The sequence below is a fragment of the Gopherus flavomarginatus genome, chromosome 4 (assembly GCF_025201925.1).
Source record: "Gopherus flavomarginatus isolate rGopFla2 chromosome 4, rGopFla2.mat.asm, whole genome shotgun sequence".
NCBI lineage: Eukaryota > Metazoa > Chordata > Testudines > Testudinidae > Gopherus > Gopherus flavomarginatus.
The window spans coordinates 115,097,960-115,116,794 of NC_066620.1; the positions used below are offsets into that span (position 1 = coordinate 115,097,960).

General features: G+C 41.2%; 1 protein-coding gene across 2 annotated transcripts; it reads left to right on the forward strand.

Moving 5' to 3' along the window:
• The first annotated feature begins 2,905 nt into the window (after positions 1–2,905).
• On the forward strand, positions 2,906–16,614 carry LOC127049184 (pantetheinase-like). Of its 2 annotated transcripts, XM_050949723.1 has the most exons (8): positions 2,906–3,403; positions 3,783–3,938; positions 4,015–4,145; positions 8,742–8,934; positions 10,735–11,026; positions 12,714–13,087; positions 14,686–14,856; positions 15,127–16,614. In XM_050949723.1, the coding sequence occupies exons 2-8, from the start codon at positions 3,885–3,887 to the stop codon at positions 15,244–15,246; spliced, it is 1,335 nt and encodes a 444-aa protein (XP_050805680.1). In that variant the 5' UTR covers positions 2,906–3,403; positions 3,783–3,884; the 3' UTR covers positions 15,247–16,614. The 2 variants fall into 2 exon arrangements, with proteins under 2 accessions (XP_050805680.1, XP_050805679.1); XM_050949722.1 differs by lacking the exon at positions 2,906–3,403 and having other exon boundaries at positions 3,598–3,938.
• The last annotated feature ends 2,221 nt before the right edge of the window (positions 16,615–18,835 follow it).

An 18,835-nucleotide genomic window follows, 5' to 3' on the forward strand; every position in this document is an offset into this window, starting at 1 on the left:
TTTATAGGAAAAGGGCAGCCCAACATTAGTAGGTGAGGAGATACAAATAAGGAAGAGGGGAGAAACTTCTGCTGAATATGCATGAGACATAGTGGTGTCAGCGAACATAAAAGTATCCCAGTGAGAGAGGGATATGGTCAGATGTACATTCTGTATTATCTCTGTCTACCTTGCTGGGTTAGAATATTTGTGACTCTGCTAAATGTATTCAACTATTGTAAATACAGAAGGGTTCCTAAAGTGTGCGTATTGCATCTCTGCACAACGGAGTTCCCAACTAAACAGTAATCTTAATAATACTGGACCTGATCTTGGGACAAGAACCTGTCAAACCTCAGAGTGGTTCAACCTCCGAGTGTGAACTGGGAATTCTTAAGTAATCCATATAATTAATATACAATTGATAGATCAGGCTACACATGCAAGTTGGGCCACTTACCCTTGCAACTATAGCAGAGTTTATTTCTTCAGTATATTAAAAGTGCATGCAAGATTCCCGTCTCAAAAAGCTCTGAGCTTATAATCAGGAACATCCATTCAGCCTCACTCCTTGACAGCAGCCAGGAGCATTCTAATGATAAATCCTTCCCTAAATCTTGGAGGAACAGAGGGGCTTGGAAGGCAAATAGAAGTGAGAGAAGTCAGTGCCAAACTCGAGCTCGACCTGCCAACAGCATTTTTGCCATATATCAAGAGGATTTCAAGCACCAGCTGATGACAACGGTGGTTATTTCTTGGAAGAGGAGGAGGAGAAGAAAAAAAGGGGTTGGGTTGGGGTGGGGGAGGGAAGGATGTTGGTGTATCTGTGCAGGGCTTTACCTATAAAATTCGTATCCATGTCCGATCCGCAAACATTGTCCACGGCTATAAAATGGATATCCACAGATTTGCAGGGCACTATGTATAGGCCCACTTTACCTTTAGATTTATTGCTCTGCTAACACGACCCTGCATTCCTTTCATGGTTAGGTTTATTCCTACAAGCTTTAACATGACTTATCTCCTTGATAGATGCAGAAACCTGGAATTTCTTTGATTAGCTTTAAACATTGTTTAATATAATTAGTTAAATATGTATATTATATTTCTGAGCATCCTGCCTGTAACACTTTTGTAGCTATATCTTAATACTCAGTAAAAGGGCAAATAGGTTTGAAATAACTTTAAAAATAAGTGACTGTGATGGCTTTGCTCTACTTACTGCAGATAGGGCTACTCCTTGTGGAGGTTCTGGGGAATACCTCACTGGCTCAACACCCCTTCCTGTGGTTGCTTGCTGTCCCTCCACCTCTCTCTTTGTCTGCAACCCCCCTCTTGCCCCATGCAGCCTCTTCATGATTCAACTCTGCAGCTAAATCACTCAGTGTTCCCCCCGCCTTCCAGGGTTTTACTCAAAGTCCTTCTGCACAAAAAGTCCCAGGCAGTCTTCTCCAGCACTGCCCTGATGGTGCCACTTCCCCAGTGGTGGGTACAGGAACCTGGGGCCACCCTCTACTCTGACTTCCAGTCCAGGGACCCTCAACCCAAGCATTTCTGGGCTTTCCTCTTACAGCTCTTACTGCTTCTTTCCTAGACTGCATCCTACAACGCCTGGTTTTCCTCCTTTCCCTGAGTGTACCAGCTCCAAACCCTCTTCCCTCTTCCCAGGGAGTGACTGCCCTTTCCCAGCAGCAGCTTATCTGTTACCAGCTTCCTGGTTTTACAGGCCCACTGTTCATGCACAGCAGAACCCGCTTGCAATCAACTCCCTGCTCCCTGGCTCTTCTTCTAGGTACAGCCTATGGAGTTAATACCTGTCAACCTTAACCCCTTCCAGTCCTGTGTGGGATGGACACGCTATTACAGTTATAGTAATTTTATTAATATCATATTTTGCATCAATATTGAGGTCTCTCTCCCACAAATGTCATCCTGAGGTTTCTTTTAGAACAGGAAACTGGAATTTTACTTGTTCCATTTTAGAAAATTTTTCTGAAACTTCAGAACTTTGTGTGGAACAGGAGTTCATGTTTATAGCCACATCTACTAGTCAGACTTAGAGCGGTGTTATACACCATCCAAGCATTCTGCAGGATGAGGGTCTTACATTGTAAGATCTTCAGAACAGAAACTTAATCATGTTAACTTTGTGCACTTAGGTAGTCCCACTAATTTTATCTAGACTACAGAGCTGCATTAAAGAGGAAGGGTGGTCCAATGGTTAAGGTGCTAGGCTGTCACTCTGGAGAGCCAGGTTCAATTCTCTGCCCTGTTAGAAAATTGATTTTGATTAAAAAAAACACAAAACAATTTAGATTGTAGCACATAACCTGTTCCCTACAAAAACAAAAAAACTCTGTTCAGTACTTAAAATGGTTCCAGCAATAAAAGAGGCTACCACTACTCTCTATCTGCTACCAACAATAAGAATAGCAACACAAATAGACTAATATTAATAACATAATGTTTTATTGCACAGAAGTTGGTATAATATTAAAGTTGGTTCTGACCATTATATAGGCCCCAGGATTATTTTTATTCTCCCTTCACTTCAGGAATATGCAGTTCTGGATATTTTTAATGCATAATGAACCAAATGTATTGACCAGAATGAGTAGTTAAAGGCTGGTTGGCTGTTTTTTTACAGTAGTATTATGTTATTCCCACTTAGTTGCATTATATACAATATTTTTGTTCTCCATGCTACTTTGGAACTGAATATTCTGTTATATTAATAATTAACTTTTATTGCCTAGAACAGGCAGCTAAAGGTCAGTTTGGACTATTTTTTTTCATAAATAGTATGTTGCTCTCTGTTATATTACATGTATCATCCCTTGTGCCACTTTAGAACAGAGCGTTGGGGCACTTTTAGTAGTAAAGCTATTTATTTCCTGTAACGGCCAGTTAAAGCTCAATTTGGCTGGGTTGTTTATTCGTACTGTGTTATTCTCACTTATTTGTATGATTCTGGCTGGCTGTCCAACTTTGGAACTGGCTGTTCTTGGGCTTTTTAAAAATGGCTCTGGACCAGAACAGGTTAATGATAGTGTGCTATTAACTGGTTCTCAATACTAAAATATTCTCAAGGTTGTCTGACTGGATCTGTTAATTTTAAAATCAGTTTTATTTATTAAAATGCCATAATGGGCTGTTCAGCTTTTACCCCTCCCATGAAATCCTGTTTGGTTTACTGTTGCAAACAGTTCTACTGCAGTAAATAAATTATTTGTGTGGTTTAAGGCAGAAGGGTTTAGCCCAGCATGTGTGGATCCTGCTGTGATTTCACCGTACTTGCTTTTTCTACTGAGCTGGCTAGCCTTGAATTCACACCATTGTCTCTGCCATAGACATGCAGTGTTTCTAAATCAGCAGTGCTGTCTTTCTGCAGCTTTTTCACAGTGACTTCTTTGGCAATGACAAGGTAATTAAAATGGCACAGTATTACTTTTGCAGGTCTTTTGTCTTCTATGGCAAAAACAATAGGAGTCCAGTGTCGCCTTAAAGACTAACATTTATTTGGGCATAAGCTTTTGTGGGTAAAAAACCTCACCTCTTCAGATGTCCTTTATGGTGTAAGACGTTCTAGATGTGGTAACTGTGTTGCACAATGTGGACTTCCTGTAACAGAATCTCTTGATTAAATAGGTAATGGAGGTTTTCAGAGTGAGGCAATCAGTTTTCTGATTTAATCCTCTAGACTTGCCTGTTCTTGCAGTCATTTGAGCAACTAACAAGCTTCAAACATGGTCTATTCCCAGCCTCATGTTTACGCTACAATTTTTACTTTGTCTGTCCTTAAGGCCTATGCTTTGGACAGCTACATTGCAGCAGTGTATGAGCACTCAGTTATATTATCAGAGGACACCAAAATACCTGTTTCTCCTGAAGATGCTTTGAGGCTGATGAACAAAAACATGGATGTTTTGGAAGGGGCCATCAAAGCAGCAGCCCTGCAGGTATTGTCATTGGCTCTTCTGTACTGAGATGTATTTATTTAGGTGGAGACTTATTTAATTTAGTCTGTTTTGCCAGGGTGCACGTATTATTGTGACTCCTGAAGATGGTATTTACGGCTGGGTTTTCACAAGAGAAACCATTTTTCCCTATCTTGAGGACATCCCAGATCCACAGGTGAACTGGATTCCATGTACTGACCCTGACAGGTATTGTCTTTGCTATTAAACGGGGCAGTGGGTGGTGGGAGAGAGTTAAAAATCTCCATTCAGTGGTGGAGATGAATGACTGTGTTGGGTCTAAACTTTTGGTGAACTTTGGGGAGCCAAAACACACCCAGACTGGCCGTCTCTGCATAATCCTTTCTGAACCCTTTATCGAACAAAGCACTGACCTGCAAACTACTCATGACACCCCCTTTATTAAGTAGCCATTAGCCTTTATCTCTATGCATTTACTTGTTAAACTTGCTTTTCCTGTAAAATATTAATTGATTATGCATGACCATTATCTTTTGTTAATCACTTTGTTTACTTCTGTGTATAAATATTAATGCTCACCCCTAATAAAGGGGCCACACTTAATCTAAAGCTTTAAGAGCTAAGGATAGTGTAAGCCCGTTGATCAACGCATTGGTGTCTGGTCTCTGACAGAATTGTGTGCCCCATACCAACTCCGCACGAACTCGGGTGCTGGAGAGGTGAGTGAGGACTTGCTTTATTACCTAACAATTGCATAGGGGTTTGTGTAGCCTAATCACAAGAACGTACTATCTGAGTTTTTCATGATTGTTTTTTCCCCAAAAAGTGTAGTCTAATTACAGTTTCTCAGTTTCATGTAATGTACTTGTTGGATTCAATGCTTATTTGAAAGAAAAACATGAAAGTTATAAGGGCTCTGCTTTTTCAATTATCTCTAGGTGGGTGCTGGGACATGGTCAGGACCTAAGAAATATTCACTACTGAAATGGGGGAAGCCTGCGCCAAGATTTAAAAAATAAATCCTATCTTCTGTGTTTTTATCTGAACCCCAATTGATCAATGAGACGTGAAATAAGTGCTTTCTTTAGTGCTTGAGCACATTTTTGGTGATTAAGTAAAAGTCAAAATCCAGTCAGTGTTAACTGTCAATTCTTATTATCAGGTCCTAAGAGATATTCCGTGATGTCACAGTGCATTAACTTATGAAGAGCAAATATGAAACAGCAATATTTCTAAGATGAAGGAATAACATTATTTTAGTAGGTTTTAGGGTGTGTTTAAAGGAAAATAATCCCAATAACTTTATTCATTTTAGTACTAACATGTTAACAGTGTAAAGAAAAAAAACTACTGAACAAACAGAAATCAAAATTCAACTTGAATTACTTCAAAGGACTTTCAGACCGTACTAATTTAAAATCTCTGTTTTTTAAGCGATTGCTATCTCTGTATCTGAGTACCCCGTTAAGCAGAAATAATGGAAGCTGACAACCTTTTTTTCACTTTGTAAACTGTAACATTAGTTGAGTCATAATATTGCAGTTTTAAAAATTATTTATTTTTCAATAAGCTTAAGACACATCACATTGTCTTTAATATTTTAATATGGCAGGATTACAGGAATCTCAATCAATAGCTAATCATAGGATGGGAAGGACCTCGAGAGGTCTTCTAGTCCAGTTCCCTGCACTCATGGCAGGACTAAATATTATCTAGACCATCCCTGAGAGGTGTTTGTCTCATAAAAGGCAGTGATGTATTTGTGACATATCAGGGTACAATCCAGACTAATGAGTAGCTGTGTCACCCCCGCCCTCTAATTTGGGGTGCCCTTTACACTGCTTTGTTAATGTAACCTCCAGATAATCTGGACTGCTCACAAACAGCAGCATCAAGTCACTCCCAGCTATGTCTGGGTGTGTGCTGCAGCCTGCCAACCACATCTCGATTTTTATTCCAGGTGATTTCTGGAATACACACCCTCTCCTATATTTCCCTCCAGAAATGTATGTCCTGTGCTGCCCAGCCCTCTCCTGGACAATAGAAGTCTATTTCTTTAATAGAAATAATATGCACACATTTTGTTACCCCAAATGGAGTTTCTCAGATACTTCAATTTAAACACACTGGATTAGATTAAAACAATCAAACAAGTTTATAAACTAAAAAATTAGAGATTTTAAGTGAATATAAGTAGTGAGGCATAAAAATCAAACATGGTTACAAGAAAAATAAACATAAAACACAACTGATGCTTTTTAAATTTAGCTGTTAAATTCAAAGCAAAGTTGTTCTCACCATATGCTCTCAGCAGTCTAACTGGCCAAACTTCTTAGGCCAGGACCCTGTCTTCTGTGTTATTAGTGCTTCCTTTTCCTTTCTCATGTAGTGAATCAATGGACACAATGAGAGGAAGGGAGGTGGCGTGCTGTGGGGTGTCTGCCCCTTCTTTTTATAATCCTGACTGGGAGCATGGCGACAGGCAGTCTATGTGGAAGGGAAAGCTGTTTCTTTGCTAAGATGTAGATTTTTTTTAATTTTTTTTTTATCCCTTCCCCCTTTCCTGCCCATGAATGGTCACTTAGCAGGTAATGGCCTGTTGACCTTGATTACATCTAGCTGAGGCACGCTGAGGAACCGGTTTGGACACTCCCCAGACTTTTCTAGAAAACATACTTTTAGTCATGATCTCAGCTTATGTTTAGAACTTTACATATAACGCTGCTATGCACATTTTGTCATGATATTATTGATCAGCAAATGAATTTTTAAATGCTATCTCCAAAGGCATACTTTGTGCAAAGACTATTACAATAGCGTGTAGAGTGTGGACGTGAGTACATTCTGTCACAGTAATGTCAATACATGATAAGCAGTTGTACTCGGCTACAATTAATGATTAATAATATGTAGTCATAGAAATATTTGTTAATGTTTTGCCACTAGGTGGCTTTAGAAGAATGTCAGTTTGTTTTTTCATCTACGCAAGGGATATTTTACCCAGCATTAGAATGCAAATGTTCCACCATCACTTGATGCTGAGTAAAGCCAGAGTTTAGCCATTCTAATATTTATAAATGCTGCAAATACTGGCTTTGTATTTCAGCTGTGTTTACCTTTAAAATATTGTTGTGCTTGTTTGAGCAATGACATGGTAATCCATAGTATACAAAAGTAGAGATTTGGAGTTAAATCCTGGCTCAATTGAAGTCAGTGGCAAAAATTTCCGCTGAGGAACAAGATTTTATATAATGGAGGTGCTGTGAGCCATTAGACCAAACTGTAAATCCTGTATATAATGGAAACCACTTCCATCCCCTGCACCCATAGTTCCCTGCATCAAAGAATTTGCTATCCAGAGCAGAAACAAGCAAAAAAAATCAAAAACAAAAAAACCTCAGATATTTTCGAGCTGGAGATTTAGGCTGAAATGGGCCTTGTTTAAAGGCTTAAACACAGCTAGGAGTTCCCAGAGAACATGTTTAATACATCTTGGAGCATCTTTCAATAATTTAAATTTTAAAAAGTCGCATGTACACTAATCTCTGCAAACTATTATGGAACAGCTCCAAATTTTAAAATAAGTTTTCCTTCTACACATCCCTCCCCACAATAACCTGTAGTTCAACGGTTAGGTTATTCACCCAATATGGTATTGGTTACTTAAGGTGGGTCTCTATCAGCCTTTCCTGTTGAAGACGTTCAACTTTGTATAAAATACTTGAATGCTCATTGGGCCAGAGGACAACTCTATAGTGTGATGATTTTGCCCATGTCTAATTATAAATTCAGGGAAACTCAAGCGTTTCAAAGCAAATCAAACCTGTTAAGGTATGGAAATGTAGAATTTAAGCACTCAAACAATGTTAAATCCTGACCTGTAATGATGCCATTCAATAACCATACAGTTGTGACTAAGGCATTGTAGCATTTGTGGTCATAGATTAAACTGAATTGATTTTTGAAGACACGTTGTTGGGTTTTTTTATCCCATTTTCCCCACTCATGGTATAGAGGCAGGGCAAAGGAATGAAGGGATGTGCATGTACAGAATAAGAACTTGCTTCTGCAATGAGCTCCAAACAGGTTCCAGGGTCTGCTTGTGTGGAGCTTATTGTAGGATCAGAGCCTAAGAAACGTTCAGCATTAAGATAGGGGGTACCTGCCCAAGATAAGACAGCACACAATGTGTGCAGTGCTTCCTGAACTCAAATTGAAGCGTGAGATGTGACATTGTCCTTATATTATGTTTTAGTAACTAGTTAAACGTTTGGATTTCAAGCATAAACAAACAAACAACCTGTACATCCAAACCTCTGATATTTGTGGGTTTGTTGTAATGTTGTTCTTTCACTTTTTCTCTTTCCCAAATCTCATTTCTGGCACTTAGTTCTGGCATTTCCTAATTTTTGAGGGCTTGACTTTGCAACCATAATAATGTTCTTTTATTGTTTTGTGTGTGTGTTGTGTGAATATACATAAATACACACACACAGGTGTGTGGGTTTTTTTTCAGTGGAACAAGGAATTGGGTTTGGGTAGGCGAGAGGAATCTAGTCTAGGAGGAAAATGAGGTGTAGTGGATTGGGAGAGACTGGAAGCCCAATATCACACTGTTCTGTCCAGTTAAGATAACCCATACTGGCACAAAGGGAGACTTCTTGATTTTATTCTGAACACTTTTATAGACTCACCAATGGTCTATTCTGTACTTTCATTTGGCTACCCTACAACAGCAGTCTTCTAACTTAAATCCATCATTCTTCTGCTCCAAAGCCTTAAGTTTAGAATTTTTTTTTTTTTTAATTTCTCACTGACAATTAGATTTGCTCCCGCACCAGTGCAGGAAAGACTCAGCTGCATGGCTAGGAGCAATGCGATCTATGTGGTTGCCAATATTGGGGACAAGAAGCCATGTAATTCCAGTGATCCCAAATGCCCCAGCGATGGTCACTATCAGTATAATACTGATGTTGTGTTTGATTCAGAAGGGAAATTGGTGGCACGCTACCATAAGGTAAGAAATAAACAACTTTGCACAGTTCAGTGCAGTAACTGACTCCTTTTAATCATATTTAGCATTTTTTCCAAAATCCTTTAACTAAAACTATTGTGGAATATATTTAGTGCCATGCAGAGGATCAGAGTGTGATGCCATGTTAAAGCAGGAGAGGTCACATTTTTAGTGTCTGTAGTCAGAGGAATTTACTTTCCCAGCCACAGCTGCAGAATCCTAGCTGAGGAAGCTTTAGCTCCAATTTGTCAAAACATTAATCTGAAAAATTCCAGTCCAATCTAGTTCTTGCTTCAATAGGCAGCCACAATTGATTGCTCTTTCACAAACCTTATGAAGGGCAGAAAATTAATGCCACTGGTGAACCCCAAGCTATACCTACTTGGTCTCTCTTAGGGCTTCTCTACACTGCAACTTTCTTGCTCAGGGGTGTGAAAAAACACCACCTTGAGAGCAGCAAGTTTCAGCACTGTGAAGCAACAGTGTAGACAGTGCACCAGTGCTGGGAGCCGCACCCCTTGTGGAAGTGTGTTTTGTTTTTGTTTGTTTTTACAGCACTGGGACAGAGCACTCTGCCAGGACTACACAAGCCAAGTTAAAGCGTTGCCACAGCAGCACTTTAGCATTGCCAGTGTAGATTAGCACTTAGGTAGCTAGTGATTTAAGTAGTCAGCTGAGATTGTGGGGTCTTACATTCAATTTGATGGCATTTCTTTGTTTGGGTGTAATGCGATAGCTTCTGAATGCTATATCCAATCAATTCCAAAGTTACAGGGAATATTCTAGGCATCAGTGGACAGAACCCTATGGATTTTGGTGAAAATTGGGAAAACCTAAAAGGTCTAAAGAGGGACACATGCAGCCCTGGGGCATCTGATTAGCGGAGCAGCAGCTGCAACCACTTTTTTGTAACTGTCTGTAGAACAAAGAACCAATTGATGGCAGCCATTAACACCTTCCAACATAACAGCTTCCCCATCTCTGCTCTCTCCATCCTCCCAGTTGTTTAAAATGTTAATACCCTGAAAAAGAAAGAAAAGCATGAAAATCGGAAGGGGTGGTAGGAGGAAATAAGGAGCCGTGAAGGTGCACACAAAGCCCCTGATATGGGGGGAAAGAAGGGAATGGGGGACACACAGAACCCTGACATTAGGATTGGGAGGATGATAATGAAGGAGGATGGTAATGAAGGAGCTGAGTGAGGACTCCACTGGAGAGGAGTACAAGGAGGAGTGCAAAGAACCATGGGCGTGTGCACCCTCATTCGCCTCTTGGCTCATTGTGCAATGTTCAGCCTACAGATGCAACAAATCATGTCAACCTCTAGTAAGGAATTATGAGAACAAACTGTGAAAGTGAAACTACAATAAATTCCCCAAACTTAAATTCATATGTAACTAAAATAATAGTTTAAAAGCAAGGACACTAGAAATGCTAGGCACTAACTTGCTGTATCACTTTTTCTGCTATTGTTGAAATTTAATTTAAACTTCCAAAAGGCCATTTGGTACCGTTTATAAATATGAAGGGACATTCTCTGGGGGGTATGAAAATCCAATATTTCATAATTTCCTACCAATGAATAAATTAAAATACCATTCATGGAAGAGAAAAGGGAATCCTGTATACTTTGTCTGACTTTTCTTTTGCATTGTAATCCAGTCTCTTTCAATATGGGGAAAAAAATAGAATTTAACAGAAACTTAGATTCTGTATTCCCTGTATTTATGTAAACAATTTAACTGCACTGAGTTCTGATTTATATGGCCTAATATATTTCCTTTCTCTCTTTCCCATAAACAGTATAACCTCTTTGTGACAGAAACTCAGTTTGATTACCCTAAGGAGCCAGAGTTTGTCACCTTCAATACATCCTTTGGAAAGTTTGGCATTTTCACTTGTGCGGACATACTTTTCCATGATCCTGCTGTGGTCCTGGTGAGCAAGTTACAAGTGGATACTGTGTTGTTCCCAACAGCTTGGATGAATACTCTACCACTTTTGTCTGCTTGTCAGTTCCACTCTGCGTGGGCTATGGGAATGGGTGTCAATTTTCTTTCAGCGAATATATGCAACTCCAGTTTAGATATAACAGGTATTTTACAACCTTGGCATAACTGATTTGGTATCTTAGGCCCTGATCCTGTAAACTCTTATGCACATGCTTCAAGTTCAGCATGTGAATAGTCCAGCTGACTTCAGTAGAGCTACTCATATATTTAAATGTATATGTGTGTGTAAGTATTTGCAGGATCAGGATCTTAGTAATGAATGTTCACAGATGGTTCGGAATTTAACATTTTATTTCTGCTCTAAGTTATTTTTTTAGGTTAACTTGTAGAACTTACATTCCTTATTAAGCAATAATTGCTGAAGTTTGATTTTATGGTTCAATGTAGTCTCACCACAGACCTTTGTTTTCAGCAATGCCACGTAACTATCGTTTGTTAATCTGATGCAACAAACCTGTATCTCCACTAGGTAGAGACTTAGGGTACATCTACACTACCCGCCGGATTGGGTATCCAGCGGGTAGTAATTGATCTATCACAGATTGATTTATTGCATCTAGTGTAGATGCGATAAAATCGATCTCCGATCACTCTGCTGTCGACTCCGGAACTCCACTGTGGCAAGAGGTGGAAGCAGAGTCGACGGGGGAGCAGCAGCAGCAGTCAGCTCGCTGCCGTCCTCATGGCCAGGTAAATCGACCTAAGATATGCCGACTTCAGCTACGCTATTTGTATAGCTGAAGTTACATATCTTAGGTCAAACCCCCCACTGGTGTAGACCTAGCCTTTGTACTGATGAATACTCTTAATTGAGTTGTGATGGCTGATTTTCATGCAATATCTGTATGCTTTATAAACTAGTATCAAACTTTCTTTATAGACTTGTGTTCCTTGATATATTTTTTTTCAGCCTGTTGCTAGGATTCATACATTATGGTTGTGTGTATGTTCATTGTCCCAGAGCAATAGCACAGTATAACAATCTGATATATCTGTTAAGGATGGGTCTAACACTTGCATAACTATTCATTTCAAATGAACAGACTTGTCATTCCTTTTTCATGTATGAGGCTTGTCCAATTTATAGCTTAGTATTACTGTGGGGGAGCAATTCCAGTTGATAGCTAGCACTAAACTTTTTGCTACTTGGGCCCCTTTGTTTAGGCATCTTCACAGCCATCTCCATTGATGTTGAGTCATTGCTATGCTAAAGTTAGATGGCCCTATTCTTTCCTTTTTTTCCTCAGAGATTGTTTTTTGTGTGGGGGTGGGGTGGGGTGTTTTTTTTTTTTGGTATTGTAAAATAAAAATGATAGCCACGCATTTAAGACCTACATGGAGGTGCAAAGGTAAGGGATTTCCTGGCATATGTTCTCCCTACAATGTTTTATTTGCTTTATAGTGTTACCAGCCACTCTGCCAAATAAAAACTACATAAGAGAGACAAGACCAAATCCAACAAGTGTAATTTCTACCTTTTTTCCCAATCACTGTCATTTACACCAATTTAGTCACACTTACTAACATGTGATTTATCTACCATTATATGTCACTTACATGCTGTGAAACGTTTGGGTTTGGTATAGTTCCCATTGATGTCAATGAGCATTAGACCAGGCTTATAGTAAAAGCTTTAATTTTGACTTTAAAATAGTTCTGACAATAATGGAATAAAACTCTGCACATGTTTAATGTGTGATGATAAAGTGCACAATACGAAATGGGTAATTCCTTTCTGATTAAAAGCTCCCTCTTGTCTGTCACACGCAGGGAGTGGCATCTATGCACCAAATGGACCCAGAGCATTTCATTACAATACAGAAACAGAAAGTGGTCACCTCCTGGTTACAGAGCTGAGTTCACACCCTCGTCTTTCTCCCACTTACCCTATTGCTGTCAACTGGAGCTCGTATGCCACAAGCATCAAACGATTCTCACCAGATGACCATGATTTCAGTGGAGTCATTTACTTTGATCTGTTCACCTTCACTGAACTCACTAAGCCTGAAGGAAACCGTACAGTTTGCCAGAAGGACCTTTGCTGTCATTTGAGCTACAGGATGGCGGAGAAGCGAGAAGATGAAGTATATGTCTTAGGTGCTTTTGATGGCCTTCATGTTGTTGAAGGAGAATACTATTTGCAGGTAAAGCGTTTTCTCTTTATTTCTGATGGGGTAGGGTGGCGGAGGGCTGGAACATCCCTTTTCCATTTAGAGTCCTTCACATCTGCCCCAAGGGATAGTTAGATACTTCATCACAAAGTGCTTTCTTAAAACAAATGTTCGAGAAATAGGATACTATTAACCCCACTGGTCTTCTTTACCCAGTTTAGGATCTTGATGCTTCCTGTTCTGATTGTGATGTCTTTTCCTGGCCAAAGGCCTGGGTTTATCTTTGGTTTATAAGGGTTCAGAGAAGTTGGTGTCTGTACCTGAAAGGGAACGCACACAGCCCCTTCCTAGAACACATGCTAACTTTAGGAGGACAGCCTGTTGCAGCACTTGCTGACTCAGCAAATATGCTCTATCCTGTGGGACAACTTGTTTCAGTTTTGAACATTTAGCATCAGGTTGAAGTGATGCTCATGCTGATAGGACTCTAATGTATTGCTGGGATTGCAAGCTAATGTATCAAAGACACAGGGATATAATCCACCCTTTACACATAGCTTTTGAGTTCTTTTTCATTTCCAGTTTAGTACCATTTCTATAGCATTGTGTAAGCCTAAATGGATCCTTCTGTGTAGGACAGGCAAATATCCCTGTAATGGGGTGGGACTCACCCCTGTGGCGCCTCCTGCTGGTTGTCCAGGCAATTAGCTTGCCAGCCTCTGGAGCACCCTCTGCAGGCCAGTGTCCCGCTTGCCACTGGCCCTGAGTCCCTCCTGGACCCCAGTGCCCCTTTTAGGCCGAGATGCTGCCCCTTGGGTGCCCCCACCCTCTATCCCCACCTCGCCTCAGACTATGGCTACTGCCAGTCTTGATCTAGCCCCCGTTCACTGGGGCAGACTGAAGTCTAAATGCCACTCATCCCCAGCATGTGGGGTTTGGACCTCCTGCCTCTGCCTACCCTTTTGCTGCCCCTCTGCAACCCCAGTACCCTTTCCGGCCTTTAACAAGGCCTGCAGCCTGGGGGGTTTCCAGGCTGGAGCTGCCCCAGCTTCTCTAGCCTTCCCCCAGCCCTGCTCCATTTTAGGTATTATGTTCAGCTCCCAGACAGCCAGGACCTTCTCCCTCAGCAAGCTAGAGAGAGACTCTGTGTGTTCCTGGCCGACTGCCCTCGTATAAGGACCTACTGGGACGTGGCTGCATCTGTGGCTGGTTCCCCAATCAGCAAAGGCTTGCTGCTTATCCTAGCAGCAGCTCTCTCACAGCCTCAGCCCTTTTCCAGGGCTGATTTCAAGTCCTTCAGGGCAGGAGGGGGGACCACCCTTCTACAATCCCCATTTCATTGACTGCGAAACTGAGACAGAGCTGAAGTGATTTGTTCAGGCCACAAATTGTGTCAGTTACAGAGCTATAATTGAGTGGGTAAATATACACACACACACACACACGCACACAGGCACAGGTGAAGCATTCTGTTGAATTACAAGGTATCAGAGCATCCATGGGTCTGACTTAATTATATAAGTAAATATTTTTATAATATCTTGACAATGAGAGGTTTTTCCTACTGTCAAAGCCTGGCTCTTGTTTACTGTAAGCTCTCCAAATATATCCCCTCTGTTTCTTCCCCATAGATATGCACACTACTGAAGTGTAAAAGCACAGACTTGAAAACTTGCGGGCAGCCAGTGGCTACTGCTCACACCAGCTTTGACACATTCTCTCTCAGTGGCACATTTGGCACTAGCTACATCTTTCCAGAAGTCTTGCTCACTGGGGTTCAACTGGCGCCTGGTGAATTTCAGGTAAGAGGATGCCCTTGAGCTGTTTCAGACTTGCATTTTAAAGGATCCTATTCTAAGATGACAAAGGCCAGTGCTAAACATAAAAATTGTCCAACTATGACAACTTGGGTATGCTCAGAGGCCTTCTGCTCTTGATGATTGGCTTGAGTCAGAGATTGGATTGTACATTATTTGCCTTTTTCCAAGCTAAACTGAAATACATGAACATATTAATGTTGCCCACACACTGCTCTACTAATGGTACTATTTATCTTTCTTCTCTCAAACTAGGTATTAAGTGATGGACGTCTGATAAACCAGAATGGCACTTCTAAACCAGTCTTGTCAGTGACACTCTTTGGGAGGTGGTATGAAAAGGACCCCCCACACCCACAACAGGCTTTCCCATGAGTGGCTATTGATGCATTTCTCAGAATAGGAACATCCTGTAATGTTAATCTGTGTTAACTACAGTCATTATCTACTATCTTATTTTTCATATTCTGTAATCTAAATATATTCTGTCTAGTCAGTGCATGTTACATTATTGACACAATTCCATTACAAAACCAATTAACTGGACAGCAGTTCTGCATCTTTATTAACTGTTAGCCTCTACTTGCTACTGGCTTGATTTTGCTGCCATTCAAACTGAGAAAAAAACTTCCACTAACTTTAATATGGCGGGATCCAGTTCTTTATCAGCAGATATTGGCCTGAGCAACAAAACTCATCTTAGAACCTGGATTTTTACCCCTTAAAATGTTTACTTTGGGAGCTAGGGTAGAGGTCACCTCTGGGTTTTTGTTCAGGCCCACGTCTAAACAAAACTGTTGATAAATCAGAGATTCATGTAAATTATTAATTAGATCCATTCTTCTGAGTTGTCAATCCAATACCTTCCACGAGTACTGTTAATTATTTTAAAAAAGCGAAAGAATTGAAATCCTTCAATTAGATAATGTAGTTACATTTTCAGATTAACATTCCTTTTAATAGACTATCCCATCACACCAAATTATAGTTTCAAATGATTCTGTTTTCCATATACAATGCATTTTCCCTGAGCATTGTACATCATGAGCATATTTTAAGTATGTGGTAAATATGCTTATTTTTAAAATGGCAATACTGTAGTTGTGCTATAGTTTTCAAACAGTGATCTGTACCCATGCTAAAAGTCCTGAAAATGCCAGGAAATGTGCAATAATGTTCATGCAGGTCTATGTACCCTCAGTATTTCTAATGCACCCATCACTATCAAAATAGCAAGATAGAAAGGATTTGGGTGTGTTCTGTTGAATGTTCTGTGTTTTTTAGGGTCCTACATATACTTAATTTGACTTGTTTTAGTTGTTCTGGTGTAGTCAGGGTACTCGTGTGTAACTTCAGATGGATAAGTGTTCACATGAGTGGGACCTATACTTTACTGGAAGTGGGACATGTGAACTTCCTTTTTCTGGAGTGATTTAAACTGGGTGTTTAGTTTTTGATTCGGTTACTTTTCAAAGTGAATTTAAAATATCAGTATCCATTTTCTTATTATAATTATATGCAATTGTTGAAGATTAAAAAACCCTGCATTCAGATTGTAGTCTTCAGCAATTTTTACTTCTGTTTTTATTTTGCAGATGTACTTAATCAGGTATTCAACTATTGCACATGTGACCCAGGTTAAACGTCATAAGATATAATCACATTTTAGTCTGTATGCTGTCACTAACGTACAACCATCCTACATAATTCCAAAGGCAGCCATAATAAAGAGAATGGGAAAGACTCTTTTAAACTCAGTTACTGCACACTATGGGAGCATAAGCGAATTGAAAAAAATCACAGGAGGAAAGGAAGAATGGAGGATATATGGATCAGTGGGAGGGGGGAAAGCATCAAGTTTAAGATAGGGTGAGATTCCCCATACCATGATAAAGAAACCTCCTCTGTAAGAAAGGCTTGAATAAGACTTGTGATTCTGGATTCCAAGATTCCTTCTGTCTCTGAGAAATTTGCCTTGTTGAACCCAGTTTCTTTCTGTGACATCAGACTATCAACAGCCTCTGTTTCCTCAGGACAAGTCAGGTCTTAGCATGCCACACTAATCAGGTTTTCCTGCTTCACTTTAAATCAAACTAAATAGTGTCAAGCTCTTAGGCCAACGCCGAAGAAATATTCAAACATACCGCTCCATAAGCCCAGTTTATACAAGTTGCTGAGCCCCTTTTGTCTTACTAGGATTTGAAGGGGCTCAACTCATCATCGTATGTGCTCCTCAACCTTTTAAGGCACCATTCTTAATCGGGAAAACCACTGTCTGATACCTGTCATAATCTCCACATCCGAGGGCAGAGATATGAAATGACTTGCCCAAGATCACACAGGGTATCTGTGGGAGAGCAAGGAATTGAACCAAAATCCTTGAGTCCCACTCCAATGCCTTAACCACAAGACAGTCCTTCTCTCCTCAGTGCAGTATGTGCTAGATATTGCTTTTGAAGTATGGGTGATGCTAAACACTCCTGTATTCACACCCTGCACACTATTGTTGTAGTCTTTGTACAAAATATGCCTTGCGAGGTATCATTTGAAAACTAATAACTCATTGATCATTAATAGTCATGTGTGATATATGTATGTGATGGGCATTAAGAGTTGTGAATATATGCTGGAATTATGCCTGAAGAGTGTGTAAACCAGGTATGGCAGAGAGACTTGTTAAACAGGTCTATCCTAAACAAAGTAATGTTTACCTCAGTTTACATATAAGCATTAAACAAACTTATCAAGCTGACAAGGGGTGGAGGTAAACCTCACATTAACTAGTGGGGGAGAAGACAGCATGGCATGTATACCCAGCAGAAGAGAGAAGCTTGGTCTAGGTTTTAGTTTTCAGAATAATCCATTTTGAAGGCTTACTGGCATGGTCAGTGGATGAACCATGGGCTTGGGGAGGCTAGCTCCCACCAGCCTGCCTCTTCTGTCTGGGGCCCCATCCTTCCCACCCCTCTTCCCCTGCCGGAGCCCAGCAGCCCCTCCCCCAGCCCTGGAGTGCCAGGTGGGCAGGCAGCGTGGCCCGAAGTGGCAGATGGGTGGGCGGGCAACTGTGTTGAAGTCTCTGGCTGATCACAGCCCCCAGCATGCTGGGTGGGCGGAGAGCATGGTCCCCAGCCCTGGGTGCGTGGGCAGCACAAACATCGGCTCCAGCCGTTCAGAGTCCCTGGCCATAGGCCAGCCCCCGTTAGCTCCAGCCCGGGGCAAGGGTGCCGGAGCCCTCTCAAAAGTGGGGAGGGCCGGAAGCCCCCACCCAAGGTGGGGGTGAAGGCAGCCCCTTGCCTGGGGCAGGGACCCAGGCTCCCCACAGCTGCCCGTGCAGCTTTCCCCAACTCAGCTCCCTCTGGGGGCCTCAGAGCCGCAGCCTGGCCACGATAAGAGCCGGGCAGGCAACTGTGGGGAGCTGCAGCGAACCCTCTACCTGCCCGGGAGTGGGGCCTTTGGGGGAAGAGGAGGGGAAGGGGGCAGGGTCTGCCTTAGTGAAAAGTGGACTGGGCCAAGCCCATCCACTTTCAAAAAGTGGGAGGATTATGGCTCCCTGCATCTGAAGAAGTGAGATGGGTTTTTTTTAACCCACGAAAGCTTATGCCCAAATATATCTGTTAGTCTTTAAGGTGCCACCAGACTCCCTTTTTTTTTTTTTTGTGTGTGTGTGGATACAGACTAACATGGCTACCCCCTGATACCTGTGTCTTTAGAAATACAAACTAGCTATATTATTTCTCTGAACTGTCCAGGAAAGGGTTAGACATTGCAGAACATGCAATTTGGGGGAAGTCCAGGTTTGGGAGTGTATTGGGGTCACTTTGCAAGTAGTAACCAAGACTGGTAGAAGCCAGAGTGGAGCAGTGGGACTGAAGACAGGATGATGGGTTCAGAGCCACTGAACCAGAGCTCCCTAGTACACAGACAGAAACTCAGGGTGTGACCTGCATGCTCATAGGCTGGTTGG